Genomic DNA, 16,180 nt, shown 5'->3' on the forward strand with positions numbered 1-16,180 from the left:
GAGGAGAAGGGGAGAGCCTCCCCTCTCTCCAGAAGCCGGGCCAGCAGCTGCTGCCCTTTGCAGACGCTCCCGCCTCATCGCCTTCTTATTACTCAATCAGAACCATCCTCCCTGGGCCCCAAGAACCTTCCAGATGGCGCGGCCCGCCGTGCGCTCAGCGCTCAGCCGTCATCCACGCCCCATCATTAGCCAAAGGAGGCCCCAAAGCGCCCTGGGAGCTCCGTCAGACCTCAGGGACTTAGAACCGTGTCCTAGTGAAGTTCCCCAGAGACACAGAGCAGGGTGAGAGGGAGACAGAGAGACAGACAAGGAGAGACCGGCTGTGAGAGTGAATGAACAGATTTTAAGGAACTGGCTTGGGGAGAGAGAAAGAAAGAGAGGCCATCTAAGAGGGATGTTTTCACGTAGTATGTATTCATTTATTTTTAGGATTTTGCCGTAAGGTGTGTGCATTCCCCAGACAGAGACACAGAGAGAGAATGTGAGAAATCTCCCCCCAGGGAGGACGGCCACGCTGCCATCTCTTCTCCTCCATTCTCTTGGGATTTGGGGCACGCACGCACATGCGACCGGCATGAGTTTCAAGGCACCGGGCCCGGGACTAGAACCATGGTACGGCGTGTGAGAGTCCAGCTCCTTAACCACCAGGCCACCTGCAGACCCCTAGACACAGGTTTTAAGGAACTGGCTGAGGACCAGCGATGGTGTAATGGTTACGTTGCTAGACTCCCATGGACCCACGGGCTTAAAACTCACGCCCAAAGTCCCAGTGGAAGAGAAGGGATTGCAACATGACCATCCTCCCTGGGGGGTGATTTCTCAGTTTCTGTCTCTCTGTCTCTCTCTTCCACTCTCTTAAAAAAAAATTGGGGCCCCAGCAAATGGCATAATGGACAAAATGCTTATGTTGTAGTTGACCATGGTTCAAGTCCTGAACCCGGCAGCTTAAAACTCATGCCAGGCGCGTGTGCGTGCGTGCCCAAGATCCCGAGAGGAGAATGGAGGAGAAGGGATTGCGGCATGGCCATCCCCCCTGGGGGGTGATTTCTCCCTTTCTGTCTCTCTGTCTCCCTCTGTCTCTCCAGAGAACCCTGTGCCCTATAGCAAAAAAACAAAAACAAAAACAAAAACAAAAACAAAAACAAAAAACAACTCCCTAAACTAAACAGAATAAAAGGAAGTGGCTCCCACAGTTTTGGAGAGTGGCAATACTGAACTGGTCAGGGCAGGCCGGAGCAGGAGCCAGCAGGGGAGAAAGAGGTGGAGGCGCTGGAGTCTGAAGACCAGCTGCCGGCAGAATGGCCTCTTCTTCCCAGGAACTCGGTAGTTTTTGCCTAAGCGTCCTTTAAAAGCGTCCCAGAGGGCCACCCGGTGGCGTGGAGGTTCAGTCGCTGGCTCCCACATGGCCGACAGTGTGGTTTGAGTCCCGGACCCGGATGCCAGACGTCTGTGTGTGTGTGTGAGTGCCCAAAATCCCAAGAGGAGAACGGAGGAGGCATTGAGGCATGGCCGTCCCCTCCGGGAGGTGATTTCTCACTTCCCTCTCTCTGTATCTCTCTCTGTCTCTCCCTCGCAAGCACACATGCCCTGTAGCAAAATAAACAAACAAACAAAAAAGGCATGGAAAGTGGGTGTTACGAAAAAAGGGTGTTTGGATCCCCAACTCTCTTACAGGAGGGTAAGCGCATAGCTCCGTACGCTGGCTGCTGTGAACGGCACATGAAACCCTGGGGTGCCAAGATGTTTGTGACCTCAGTCTCCTTTCCTCTGGACATACGGCTCATTATCGGGCTGCTGGATCACGCATCTCCTGCGCTCCACCTTGTTGCAAAAGGCAACCGCCGGTCCCCCGTTGGAGGACGCTCTGATGGTCCCAAGCTGTCCCATTGTCCCCCTGGGCCCTTCCCTTGCGTCAACCCGCTTCCTGCGAGTTCTCCATCACTTTGCACACCTCAGGGTGTGCTCCAAGCTGCTCGTCCCAGAGTGTCTTCTCAAAGTTCACCGACAACGTGAGCTGTCGTGGCACCAAAAGAAACGCTCTTTCGTTGTATTTTCCCATTCACTTTCTTTTTTAAAATAGAGTCATTTATTTCACTTTATTTGTTATTTTTATGTTTAAATTTGCTACAGGGCAGGGGGCCCTCACCAGGAGAGAGAGGGGAAGGGAGGAAGCGAGCTGCCAGGTCTGGGACTCGAACTGCGGTTGGCCATGTGGGAGTCCAGCGCCTTAACTACCACGCCATCTGTCGGCCCCTAGCTCAATTTCATATCTGTATCTACCTACCTCATGAAATTTTTTTTTTTGAGAGATTTTTCACTGTAGGGCGCGTGCGCTCACCAGACAGACAGAGAGAGACATAGAGACAGAAAGCGAGAAATCTCCCCCCAGGGGGGATGGCCACGCCGCAATCCCTTCTCCTCTCGGGATCTTGGGCATGCACGCACACGCGCCTGGCGTGAGTTTTAAGCCACCGGGTCCGGGACACGAACCGCGGTCGACTACGTGGGAGTCCAGCGACATAGCCATTACGCTAACTGCTGGTTCCCACCTCATGAAATTTTTAAAGAATTATTGATTGAATTTTGTTTCTTGTTATTATTTGTTTAATGTGAGCAGAGACAGACAGAGAGAAAGAAAGGGAAAGTGAGACAGGAAGCCACCAGGTCTGGGATTCGAACCACGGTTGGCCATGGGAGTCCTGTGCCTTCAGCACCACGGCACCTGCCGGCCCCTTTTATGACTTTCGAGGATCATGTGTGATGCGTGTGTAATCCCCCACGTCGCTGTGGGGTACCGGAGCCTCCCCACGCACGCGTGCAATGAGGGATCGTCAGCAATGCACATTCTCGGTCGTCTCCCGGGGACGTGACGCTATGTGCGCGACGCCCCGTTCTGCTCTTTTTTCAGTGTTTCATCCTCGCGCCGGCGCTGCAGGTCCTCAGCCACGGAAGGACAAAGCCGATGAGACCGCAGGCTGCCAGCATCACACGCCAGACGCCCGGAGCCCCGCAGAGATCAGGGCGACCCTGCTGTCCCTGCGCTCACAAACGGGCAATTAGACACGGCCCGACCTTTCCACCCTCTTAGCTTCCCCTTCCATGGCCACGGGACGCCCTGGCCTTTGACTTCCAAGGCCAGGATCCATCCTGCCTCAACAGCCCCTGGCACTGTCTTGAGACAGATAAAACCCTGGGCCAGCAGGTGGCCGAGCCGTTAGGCTGCTGGACTCCCACGTGGACGACCACGGTTCAAGTCCCACACCCAGTGGTTTGAAAATCACACTGCGGTGATCAGCAGTTGGCGTCATGGCTACGTCACTGGACTCCCATGTAGTCAACCATGGTTCGGGTCCCAGACCCGGTGGCTTAAACTCACGCTGGGTGTGTGTGCGTGCGTGCCCAAGATCCCGAGAGGAGAATGGAGGAGAAGGGATTGCGGCATGGCCATCCCCCCGGGGGGTGATTTCTCGCTTTCTGTCTCTCTGTCTCTGTCTCTCCAGCGAGCGCACGTGCCCTAGAGCAAAACCTTTCTCTCTAGCACACGTCTGTAATAAAGAAATAAGCTGCAGCCAACAGTGGGTGTGCACGGGCACGGGCCTGGAGGAACGGCAGCATCTGAGCGTCCGTGGGCAGACCCGAGTCTGGGTGGTGCGCTCAGGGCAGCAGAGGAAAGAGCCGTCCCAGAAAGCACGCGGTGGTCCTCACCCGGCCAGCTCCAGGCCCGTCCCCGTGTTGGCAGAACCAGCCGCCGGGCACACGCTCACGGCGGAGATGGAACACATGAATCAGAGCCCTCCGTGGCGTCTCCGCGGCTCAGTGTCAAAGGCACAGCCGGGGATGGGACGCGGCCCCAGGGCCCTGTCAGTCTCCGTGGGCGCGACGCACTCGTTAGATGCTTCATGTCAAAACCTTGTCTTCGCATCGGAACGCGGAGGATGCACATGTGCAACATGAAAGTGGGCAGCTCAGGGGCCTCGGGCCACGTGTCAGCCCGCTCAGCAGCCAAGGAGGAAAAGCACAGTGGGTTTGGGGGCCAGCAGGTGACGTGGAGGTTAAAGCTCCAGACTCCCATGTGGCCGGCTACAGTTTGAGTCCCGGACCCAGGGACTTGAAAATCATGCTGGGCGCGTGTGCGTGCGTGCCCAAGATCCCAGGAGAAGGGAGGAGAAGGGATTGCGGTGTGGCCATCCCCCCTGGGGGGTCGTTTCTCACTCTCTGTCTCTGTGTCTCTGTTTCTCTCCACAGTATGCATACTCCCTATAGCAAAAACCTAAAAAAAAAAGTTGTTTTATGACTGTGTAATTTGTTTTCAATAGAAAATAGAAACAACTGAGACTGTGCAAGTTAGAAAGATTAAAAACTTGAGACCAGAGGAAGCACAGTGGTTAAGGCACTGGACTCTCACATGGCCGATGGTGGTTCAAGTCCTACACAGGCAGCTTAAAACTCATGCCAGGCGTGGTGACTTCAAGGAGCCAGCAGGTGACGTGGTTAAGGGTGCTGGACTCCCATGTGGCCAACCACCATTCAAATCCCGAACCTGGCAGCTTGCTTTCTCACTTTCCCTCTCTCTGTCTCTCTCTGGTGAGCATACGTGTCCTATAGCAAATTAAAAAATAGCAATAAATAAAATAATTTTTTGGAGAGGTTTTTGCCCTAGGGCGCGTGCGCTCGCCAGACAGACAGAGAGGGACAGAGACAGAAAGCAAGAAATCACCCCCGGGGGGGATGGCCATGACACAATCCTTTCTCCTCCATTCTCCTCTCGGGATCTTGGGCACGCACGCACACGCGCACGGCATGAGTTTAAGCCACCGGGTCCGGGACTCGAACTGTGGTCGACTACGCGGGAGTCCAGCAACATAGCTATTATGCTAACTGCTGGTCTCATTTTGAAAAATGATTTCTTGCAAGAGAGACAGAGACAAGACAAGCGCCCCCGTTGTCCACGCCCAGCCTCACGCAGCCTGGATGACAGAGGTGTGTGTCCAGGGGGTTCTGGGGGTTCAGGGTGCTGCCACGTGTGTGCCCCGTGTCATCAGCACACCCAGCACAGGCCCCGCGTCCCTTATTTCTGACAAGCAGGACGGAGCCTTCCGTGCCGAATTCGGGTTTGCCCTTCCCAGAGCAAAGGGACGAGAAGACAGCGAGGGCCTGGAGAAAATCCTAACGTGACCTGACGTGGAACGCGGCCCACAGACACGGGGCGCCTCCGTGCCCTGCAGGTCGGGTGGGCTGACATTCACGGCTCACAGAACCGGGGCTGTCCGTAACCCCACGGCGCCATCTACCGGCTCACGGGGTTCCCGCCTGTCCCCTACTGGTCCTGACGTCGCCGTGGCAACCACAGGGTCCCCCAAGGCTCCCGGCTGTCCTCAAATGCATTCTCAGAAGAAACAAGGGCATTGTTTGAGCCCTGGAGCGCCCCTCCTGGCCGGGCCACTGACCCTCCCGAGGCCACCGCGCTGAGGACGATGAAGGGGAAGAGGCTAGCACTGTCCCTTCTCCACGGTGGCAACAAAAAGGGCCCCAGGTATCGTCCAGGGCTTCCTGGGCTCACACGGCCCACGACAGAACTGGTACAGGTGTAGACAGGTAGATAACCCACATAGGTCGCTGCTGGTCCAGGACAGAGGGGCGAGGGGATACTAGACGAACTTCACATACAGAGGGGGCGGGCGGCACACGGCCCACGACAGAACTGGTACAGGTGTCGACAGGTAGATAACCCACATAGGTCGCTGCTGGTCCAGGACAGAGGGGCGAGGGGATACTAGACGAACTTCACATACAGAGGGGCCGGCAGGCACATGGCATGGTGGTTCAGGGCGCTGGACTCCCACGTGGCCGACCCTGGTTCGAGTCTTACACCTGGCGGCTTGCTTTCTCACTCCCCTCCCTTGCTCTCTACCTCTCTGGCTACATTTTAAAAATAAATAAAGAAAGTTTTAAAAAAAATGTAAAAAAACTACACGTACAGATAGATAGAGCTGAAGGGTAGCTGAGTGGAGAGACATGTAGAGATAACAGCTGAGACAGATGGCAGTCGGGTATCCAGAGATACTAGAAAGACAAGACGGGGGATACAGATGTAAATAGATAGAGAGATGAGATAGGAGCTATACAGAGATAACAGAGAGCTCAAGAGATGAGAGAGGGAGACAAGACAGAGAGGTGATAGCTAGATAGCTCAGAGAGACGACAGGTTTTTATTACTAGTTATTTATACATTTAATCACTGTATATCAAGATGCTTAGAGAGAATGGAGAGATAACTCAGACAGATGAGAGATCTACAGAGATAAGAGACGGATGATAGACAGGACAGATGATAACTAAGGCAGATGGTAGATAGAGATAACAGATAGAGAGATGATGGGCCAGACAGATGAGAGATATACAGAGAAGATAGAGAGAGATAGAGAGAGAGAGATAGAGAGATAGGTAGATAAATGATAGATAGATAGAGATAGATAGGTCAGACAGATGAGAGATCTACAAAGACGATAGATGATAGAGATAGATAGATAGATATAGATAGATAGATAGATAGATAGATAGATAGATAGATGAATAGATAGATGATATAGATAGATAGATAGATAGATAGATAGATAGATAGATAGATATAGATAGATAGATGATAGATAGATAGACAGATAGATAATAGAGATAGGTATGATAGAGAATGAGAGAGAGATAAGTAGATAGATAGATGATAGATAGATAGATAGATAGATAGATAGATAGATAGATAGATAATAGAGATAGGTATGATAGAGAGAGAATGAGAGAGAGATAAGTAGATAGATAGATGATAGATAGATAGATAGATAGATAGATAGATAATAGATACATAGATAGATAGATAGATAGATGATAGATAGAGATACATAGATATACAGATATAGATAGATAGTTCAGACAGATGAGAGATCTACAGAGATGACAGATACATATACATAGACAGACAGATGAGAGATACAGAGATGATAGATAGATGATAGATATAGGTAGATAGAGATGATAGATACATAGATAGAGATAGATGATTGATAGATAGAGATAGATGATAGATAGATAGATAGATAGATAGATAGATAGATAGATAGATAGATAGATAGATAGATAGATAGATAGATAGATAGATAGATAGATAGATAGATAGATAGATAGATAGATAGATAGATAGATAGATAGATAGATAGATAGATAGATAGATATAGATAGATGATAGAGATAGACATAGATGATAGATACAGATAGTTGAGACACATGAGAGATATACACAGATGATAGATAGAGATAGATAGGTGATAGATAGATGATAGATAGGTCAGACAGATGAGAGATCTACAGAGATAAGAGATAAAGATGGATGATAGCTATATAGAGATAACACACAGCCGAGGCAGATGACAGATACATAGAGATAACAGATACATACACACAGACATATATTAGACAGATGATAGATATACAGAGATAAGAGATGATGACAGAAATACAGAGATAATAGACAGCACAGACAGACAACAGTCAGATATATAGAGATAGATAAGACAGATGAGACACATTGATAATCGGTAGACATAGAGATCAATGATAAAGATAGAACATGCTATGCACAGATATTGGTAGGTGATAGAGAGACAGAGATAAGAAAAAGAAATTATATAAATAGATAGATACAAATGATATGCAGATGACATAATGCTAGCTAGGTAGATAGGGATCGATAAGATAGACAAAATATATACTTGATAGATATAGGCAGGTATCAATGATAGAGACAGATAATGATAGATACTGAGAGATGGTTCAGATAATAGAAAAATATGTACATATACATAGATAGAGGTGGTGGTCAGCTGACATACATGACAGACATAATGAGTCCTAGTTCAGATATATACATACATGATAGGCAGCTGTATATAGAAACCAATGATAGTGATAGCAAAAGATACATAGTAGCTACTGATACATGATAGAGAGACATAGACACGATAGAAAGAAATTACATGTACAGATATGGAATCACTCTATCGGGTCATCGGAAAAGTCATGATTCTTATTCTATGTTTTTCCATGCAAAAATGTGCCATGACTCTTCCAACGATCCAAAAGATATAGAGAGATGAGGTAGGGATAACAATAGATATGATAGGTGAATAGAGAAAGACATGGATGAGAGATAAAAATGGATAATGACATAGATACTTATTGATAGATTTTTTTGAGGATTATTTTATTTTATTTTATTTTATTCATTGTATTTTTTTTTTTTAAGTTGACCAGAGAGAGACAGAGAGAAAGAAAGTGAGAAAGCAAGCTGCCAGGTCCGGGACTCAAACCATGGTCAGCCATGTGGGAGTCCAGCGATTTAACTAACACGCCACCTGCTGGCCCCCATATTGATAGATTATACAGTGATACATGACAGAAAGAAATGATAGATATAGATGATACATAGATGGATATTGATAGATGCTACAGAGCGATATAATAGAAGAAAATTACAACACAGATGGATGAGATAGTAGGTAGGTAGACAATAGCCAGACGCATGACGCAGTTACTTTCTGGCTAAGATGGCGTCATAAGTGTGCCCCGTTTTCTTAAACTGGAAGTCTACGAAGCCAGCCGAAGAGATGAGTGAGCAGTACTCGCTCGCGGTCCTCTCCTGGCCCTCCGTCTGCACGAGCATATTCAGGGAGTAGAGCAGCGTGGTCAGGGGACCCCGTCTGTCTTCATCCAAAAGGCTTTCGACCACCAGGATCCCACCTCCTAGACAGGGAAAGGAGGGAGGTGAGGGCCTGTCCCATCTCACACGGGCTGGGCCACATCCATGAACCATCGGGATGGATGGACCTTGGAGTATAGCAGGGTGCTGTCTATCACTCAGAAGCCACCTCAAGGATAAAATAATTTGGTGAAGCCGCTGAAGCTCCCGGTTAATTTTGACTTGGCCTGTCTCCAAAGAGTCTTAGTTACATAATGGAAATGGTTAGGTTGTCAGAATAGTCATGACACATGTTTGCACAGAAAACATAGACAAATACATCATGACTTTTCCGACAACCCAATACTACCCTTTTTTTTTTTTTGCAAAATGACTTATCTGGAGACCTGCATCATGGCATAATGCTTATGTCACTGGACTCTCCCATGGCCAACCACAGTTCAAGTCCCAAACCCAGGGAAGTTTGAAGCTCACACCAGGTGTGTGTGCATGCATGCCCAAGGTCCTGAGAGGAGAATGAAGGAGAAGGGATTGTGGTGTGGCCATCCTCCCTGGGAGTGATTTCTCTCTTTCTGTCTCTCTCTGTCTTTCCAGCAAGTGCACATGCTCTATAGCAAAAATCTCTCTTAAAAATAAATTACTTGTCTGGACACAGCCCATTGGGAGGCTATCTGCACTTACCTGGACGTGAAGTCAGATTCACCGTCCTGCACTGAAATCCGTCACTACCTTGCCGAGCTGCAGCCCGAAAACCTACCTGGCGTGCAGCTGTGGTAGACCCTCTGCAGCAGGTGGGAGCACTTTTCATCCGACCAGTCATGCAGGATCCTGGCCAGGATGAACAGATTCGCCTCTGGAAGACGGTCTTTGAAGAAATCCCCTGTAACAGTCCAGATGCCCCTCACGTCATTTGAGTAAAACTGACCCCGGTGTGAAAGGTTACCTGGAAGAGCCAGACCTTCTCCGGCTCTCTCTACCAGTGACCCACAGACCTTCCGAAAGGCAGGAAGGCTCAGTGTGAAGACAGAAAAATCTTTATTTTTTAAATGAAGGCTATCATTTATAGTGAATAAGATTTTGAACCCTTTTTTGTGAATTTTATTTATTATTGTTATTTTTCAGTTTGACCAGAGAGAGACAGAGAGAGTGGAGAGAGGGAACGTGAGAAAACAAGCCACTAGGTCCGGGACTTGAAATGTAGTCAACACATAAAATAAGAAATCACCCCCTGGGTGGTTGCCATGCTAGAAGCCCTTCTCCTCCTTTCTCCTCTCAAGATCTTGGGCACACCCACACACACACGTGCCCGGCATGAGTTTTAAATAGTCAGGTCCGGGACTCGAACCATGGTTGGCCATGTGGGAATCAGCAAAGTAACCGTTATGCTATCTGCTGGTCCCTTAATTCTGATTTTTTATAAAAATTGTATTGGGGAACTGGAAGGTGGCGTGGTGGTTAAAGTTGCTGGACTCCCACATGGTCGATCATGGCTCAAGTCCCGGACCTGGTGGCTCTCTCTCTCTCTCTTTCTGTCTCTCTCTGACCAAATTGCAAAATAATAAAAATAATAAATAAAGTTTTTTTTAAAAAATTGCACTGGGCCAGCCCTGTAGCTCAATGATTGAACACTATACATTGGGAACTGGATCTGACATGGTTGGTTAAGGTTCAAATCCCAAAGGCTTGAAAAACACAAGTGTGTGCATGCCCCAAATCCTGACAGGATGGAGAAATAGAGAAAGAATTGTGCAATACTCATGCCCCAGAGAAAGGTCCTTTTCTCTCTCTTTTTTACTTCCTCTCTCTCTCTCTCTCTCTCTCTCTCTCTCTCTCTCGTATACACCTTCTAGTGATCAAAAAAATTGCATTGAAATATAATTTATTCTTGTGACCAAGCTTTTGGACCCCTTAAGTTTTATGCACAGAGTGAGGACAATCAATGTTTGGAAAGACAAGAGGAAAGCCCATTCCAGCGCTCTGCTCAAGTGTTGGTGGCTCTGACCTTTGGAAGGCCACGAGATTCTCCTTCATCTTCTGAGATATTGATTATTCCCTGACGTTCCCTTCAACCCCTTCATTTGTTGTCATTAGTAAATGCGTCATTCATAAATGCTTCAGGTTTAGATACCTGCATGGGATAAAAACTGGGTGGTGGGGTCAGCAGATGGCATGGTGGGTAAGGCGCTGGATTCCACATGGCCGACCATGGTTTGAGTCCTGCACCCGGCGACCTGAACAACACTCCAGGTGCACATATGTGCATGCCTAAAATGTCGAGATGAGACTAGAGGAGAAGGGACTGCAATATGACCATCCCCTGGCGGGAGGGGGAGTTCTCATTTTCCCTCTCTCTGTCTCTCTCTGGTGAGTATATATGCCCTAGGGTAAAAAATAAATTAAAAAATAAATAAAGATAAAACAAGACAAAATAAAACTGAAAAGTAGATGGATTACAAAAAACAAAAATGTATGCTTTCTCAGATCTGGAGAGCAGAACTCAGAGGCCCAGGTGTGGCAGGGCTGTGCTCCTTCTGGAAGTCCCAAGGGAGTCTCTCTCCTGCCTCTCCCAGCTCCCGGGGGCTCCAAACATCGCTTGGCTTGTGGCCACATCACTCCAGTCTCTAACCCCTGTCTTTCCATGAAATTTTTCCTTGTATGTCTATGTCCCCATGTCCAAATTTCCTTTTTCTTGTAAGTACTAGTCTTGTTTTTATTTATTAATTTTTTTGAGGAGAGATTTTTTTTTTTTTTGCTATAGGGTAAACATGAGCTCACCAGAGACACAAAGAGACAAAAAGCAAGGAATCCCCCCCTGGGGCAATCCCTTCTCCTCCATGCTCCTCTCAGGATTTTGGGCACCCACGCACATGCATCCAGTGTGAATTTCACGTCATTGGGTCTAGGGATCAAACCACAGTCGGCCATATGGGAGTTCAGCGAGGCAATCGTTGTGCCATCTGCTGGTCCCATAAACCAGTCTTCATGAGTCTTCTGGTCCACCCTAATCCAGAGCAATCTCATTTGACTTCATTACATCTGCTAAGACCTTGTTTCCAAATAAGGTCACAATGACACGTTCCAGATAGAAATGAATTATAGGGGAGGGGTGACCAATATGCAGCCCCGTACAACTAACAAGGAAGAATTAAACTATAATAAAACCGTATACCTATAGATAGTTTTCCATCTATCACAAAATTAAAAAAAAAAAAAGAACAATTTGAACTATTGGGTCATTGGAAAAGTCAGACTATATTTTTCTTCTTCTTCTTTTTTTAGAGAGATTTTTGCTAGAGGGTGTGTGTGCTCTCTGGAGAGAGAGAGAGAGACAGACATAGAAAGTGAGAAGTCACCACCCAGAGGGGCTGGGCACACTCCAATCCCTTCTCCTCCATTCTCTTCTTCGGATTTGGGTTACGCATAGACATGCCCCCAGTATAAATTTCAGGCCACCAGATCTGGGACTCAAACTACAGTTGACCACATGAGAGTCCACAGACATAATCATTACGCCACCTGCTGGTCCCCAGGATAGATTTTTCTATGTTTTTTCTTTTGCAAAAATGAGTCATGACTTTTCTGAAGACCCAATAGAAAGGATCAAGCATCTGTGCAAATGCTCATGGTTCACTGTAAGCATCCAGGCCCTGCAGAGAGTCCTGGAACATGTCTATGTTTCCTCATGAACACATGTAGCCATGGAAACCTACCTTCATGGAAATGAATCCGCCCTTCCTCTGGGAATGAGAAGTGTTCCTTGACCATTTGCACCACTTCCGGGATGTCAAAGACGGTGACTGTACACTCGGGGTATAAGGCAGTACACTCCTTAGCGAGAGCCCCGGAAGAGCCTGGAAGAAGACATGGAGCATTGGACACTCGGTGGGGAAGTCATGAGCTGTCACGCACCTTCTGTGTGACATCAACCTCTGGGAAGTCCAGGCCAGGAACTTATGGATTCTCTTCATTATTGTTAAGAATTTACTTTTAGAGATTTTTGCTATTGGATGCATGAGCTTGCCAGAGAGGCTGAGAGAGATGGAGAGACAGAAAGCAAGAAATCACCCTCTGGGAGATGGCCATGCCACAATCCATTCTCTTCTGTTTTCTTCTCAGGATTTTGAGCACGCATGTGCATGTGCCCAGCATGAGTTTTAAGCCTCCCAAGACTAGAACTGCTATGGGTCATATGGGAGTCCAGCACCTTAACCACTACACCACCTGCTGGCCCCTTAACATGTATTTTTACTTTTTTAAAAGAATTATTTATTTAATTTTATTTATTACTAATATTTTTTTTTATTTGGCCAGAGGGTGTGTGTACTCACCAGAGAGAGACAGAGAGAGTGAGGAAGAGTGAAGAAGTACTCAGGGTGGGGTGGCCATGCCACGTTTCCTTCTCCTCGGGATTTTGGGCACACACACACCCTCACACGGTGTGTTTTTCAAGTCGCCGGGTCCAAGACTAGAACCGTGCAGTCAGCCATCTGGGAGCCACCAGAGCAGCAGTGGGATGAAAGCACACGTCTTCCCGTTCCAAAACCTAGCGTGTTCAGGGCCAGCCCATGGTCGAAGGTGAAGGCGGCTGGATGTCACAGGGAAGGGCTTTCTCCGTCTGTTGGAATCCCAGGCACACATGCACAGGAACACACCCTTGCCTCGCACGTTGTTCAAGTTGCCACGTCCAGGACTCAAACCACGGTTGACCATTGGGATTCAGCTCCCTTAACCACCAGGCCATGGATCCTGTTTTTAGTAGGTTGTCGAGAAAGTCACCATGTATTTTTTTTTTCTATGCAAAATAATGCCATGACTTTTCCATCAACCCAATCGTTTTAAATTCTTTTTAAGAATGATTTCCTGGGGCTGACAGGTGGTGTGGTGGTTAAGGTGCTGGACTCCCACATGCTCTACCGTGATTGGAGTCACAGGCCTGCTGGCTTGCTTTTCTGCTTTGTCTCTCTACTGTGATTTGAGTCGCAGGCCTGCTGGCTTGCTTTTCTGCTTTGTCTTTCTGTCTCTCTCCGGACAAATGAAAAGAAGGAGGAGGAGGATGAGAAAGAAGAAGAATAGGAAATTAAATTAAATTAATCAATTACTTTTTTCAATTAAAAAAATTTTAAAGAATTATCTACTTAATTTTATTTATCATCGCTATTATTATTTTTAAATTGCTCCATGGCATGTGTGCTCACGAGAGAGAGAGAGAGACAGAGAGCGTGAGAACGTGAGCTGCCAGGTCCAGAACTCAAACCACAGCCAGCCCTAGGGGAGTCCAGCTCCTTAACCACCACGCCACCTGCTGGCCCCAGTTTGTGTTAGATGACATAACTTGTGGGGCCAGCAGGTGGCGTGGCGGTTAAGGGCACTGGACTTCTACGTGGCCGACCGTGGTTTGAGTCCCGGATTTGAGGGCTTCCTTTCTCACTTTCTTTCACTCTCTCACTTTGTCCCTCTCTGGTCAAATTAGAATCTAAAGAAGTAAATGAATTAAGTTAAATAATAAAATAATTCTTAAAAAAAAATTAAAGAAGGGGCTGGCAAGTGGCCTGGTGGTTAAGGGCGTTGGATTCCCACATGGCCGACTATGGTTCAAGCCCCACACTAGGTGGCTTGCTTTCTCACTTTCTCTCTCTCTCTCTCACTTTGTCCCTCTCTGGTCAAATCAAAATGAAAAAAATAATAAATAAAGTTAAATAAAATAATTCTTAAAAAAAAAAAAAGAGAAGACATGCACGTGTCAGGGGTGTGGGATGACCCTGTCCCCTTGACGGATGTTTCCCTCTGTTTCTCGCTCTGTCTCTTTGTCTCCTTGTCTCAGTCTCTCTTGGGTGAGTTCACTTACTCCCTTGCACTGAAAAACAAAGGAAGGGTCAGCCAGTGACATGGTGGGTCAAGGCATGGGACCCCACATGGCCAATTGCATGGGTTAAGTCCCGGCTCCGGCTGCTTGAGAAACGCCAGGCACGTGAGGGTGCGTGCCCAAAAATCTACCAAGGAGGGAGAGGGAGGAGAAGGGAGTTCACGTGAGCACCCTCCCAGGGAGCTTTCTCACCTCCCCCCGTCTCTCTGCAAGCGCATGCGCCCCATAGCATGAAGCAATGAAGGAATGAATGATACTGGGAATCCTTAGGAAACTGGAGGTTCCATACGGCCAACAGATCCGAAGACGACAGTCGTTAACAAGGTGGTTTGGTATTCACAGTTCCAAGAAAAAGGGGCAGTTCCCACGTGGAGGGCCACCTGGGGCCAGCAGGTGGTGTCACGGTTACACCACTGGACGGCCAGGTAGTTGACCACTGTTCGAGTCCCAGACCCGGCAGCTTAAACTCACACCAGGCGTGTGTGCGTGCGTGCCCAAGATTCCAGGAGGAGAATGGAGGAGAAGGCATGGCGGCGTGGCCATCCCCGGGAGGTGGGTTCTGGATTAGCTCAACGTGAGAAATGGCTGTGGGAGTGTCCGTCATGTGCCGTGTGTGGGGATCGTCCAGTCCCTCCGGAACATTGGAAGCACAGAGTAGAAATGAAAATGAAAGATGCATGCCATTGTTCACACTGTCCCCTGCAGGGAGAGTGGCTCCCAGAGCCACGGTCTCGGGGTGCACTCACCACCCAGGTCACAGACGACGGGGAACGGAGACAGGTCAAAGGCGGTCAGCACGCTCCTCCCGTGGACGCTCCAGACCTCCTGCAGACCTCGCGTGAACTGCAGTCGCTCGGGCGCAGACCTGGCAGGGCGAGGCAGCAGGCAAACGTCACACCCAGGGACCAGAAGATGGCATCATGGTGACGTCGCTGGACTCCCATGCAGCCAAACGTGGTTCAAGTCCCGAACCCGGTAGATTGAAACTCACGCCAGGCATGTGTGCATTTATGCCCAAGATCCCGAGAGGAGAATGGAGGAGAAGGGATTGCAGCATGGCCACCCACCCTGGGGGGTGATATTTGCTTAAATTTATGCCGGGCGCGTGTGCGTGCGTGCCCAAGATCCCAAGAGGAGAATGGAGGAGAAGGGATTGCGGCGTGGCCATCCCCCCTGGGGGGTGATCTCCCTGGGGGGTGATATTTGCTTTCTGTCTCTCTGTCTCTCCAGCAAGCACACATGCCCTACTGTGAAAATCTCTCTTAAAAAAAAAAAAAGACAAAAAGAAATGACAAAAATCTTGCATAGAGGGGCTGACAGGTGGCACGCTGGTTGAGGACACTGGGCTCCCATATGGCCGACTACAGTTGGAGTGCCAGACATGGCGGCTTGGTTTCTCACTTTCTCTCGCTCTCACTCTCTCTCTCTGTCCCTCTCTGCTCAAATGAAAATAAATAAATAAAATTAAATAAAATAATTATTTTTTAAAAATCGTGCATAGTACAGGCCAGCTGGTGACCTAGGTTGTTAAGGTAGCTGGATCCCACATGGCTGGCCGTGCCGTTCGAGGA

General features: G+C 48.3%; 1 protein-coding gene across 1 annotated transcript in view; it reads right to left on the reverse strand.

The window, feature by feature from the left end:
• Positions 1–8,366: 8,366 nt before the first annotated feature.
• Positions 8,367–16,180, reverse strand: part of ASMT (acetylserotonin O-methyltransferase) — a 14,718-nt gene continuing 6,904 nt past the window's right edge. The window contains exons 2-5 of the mRNA XM_006164518.1: positions 15,356–15,474; positions 12,457–12,597; positions 9,504–9,626; positions 8,367–8,790 (exon numbers count right to left, since the gene is read on the reverse strand). Of these exons, the coding sequence (XP_006164580.1) occupies positions 8,579–8,790; positions 9,504–9,626; positions 12,457–12,597; positions 15,356–15,474 (595 nt within the window). The 3' untranslated portion in view covers positions 8,367–8,578. The remainder of the gene's footprint in view (positions 8,791–9,503; positions 9,627–12,456; positions 12,598–15,355; positions 15,475–16,180) is intronic.

Source organism: Tupaia chinensis, unplaced genomic scaffold, assembly GCF_000334495.1.
Source record: "Tupaia chinensis unplaced genomic scaffold, TupChi_1.0 Scaffold143644_1, whole genome shotgun sequence".
Taxonomy (NCBI): Eukaryota; Metazoa; Chordata; class Mammalia; order Scandentia; family Tupaiidae; genus Tupaia; species Tupaia belangeri.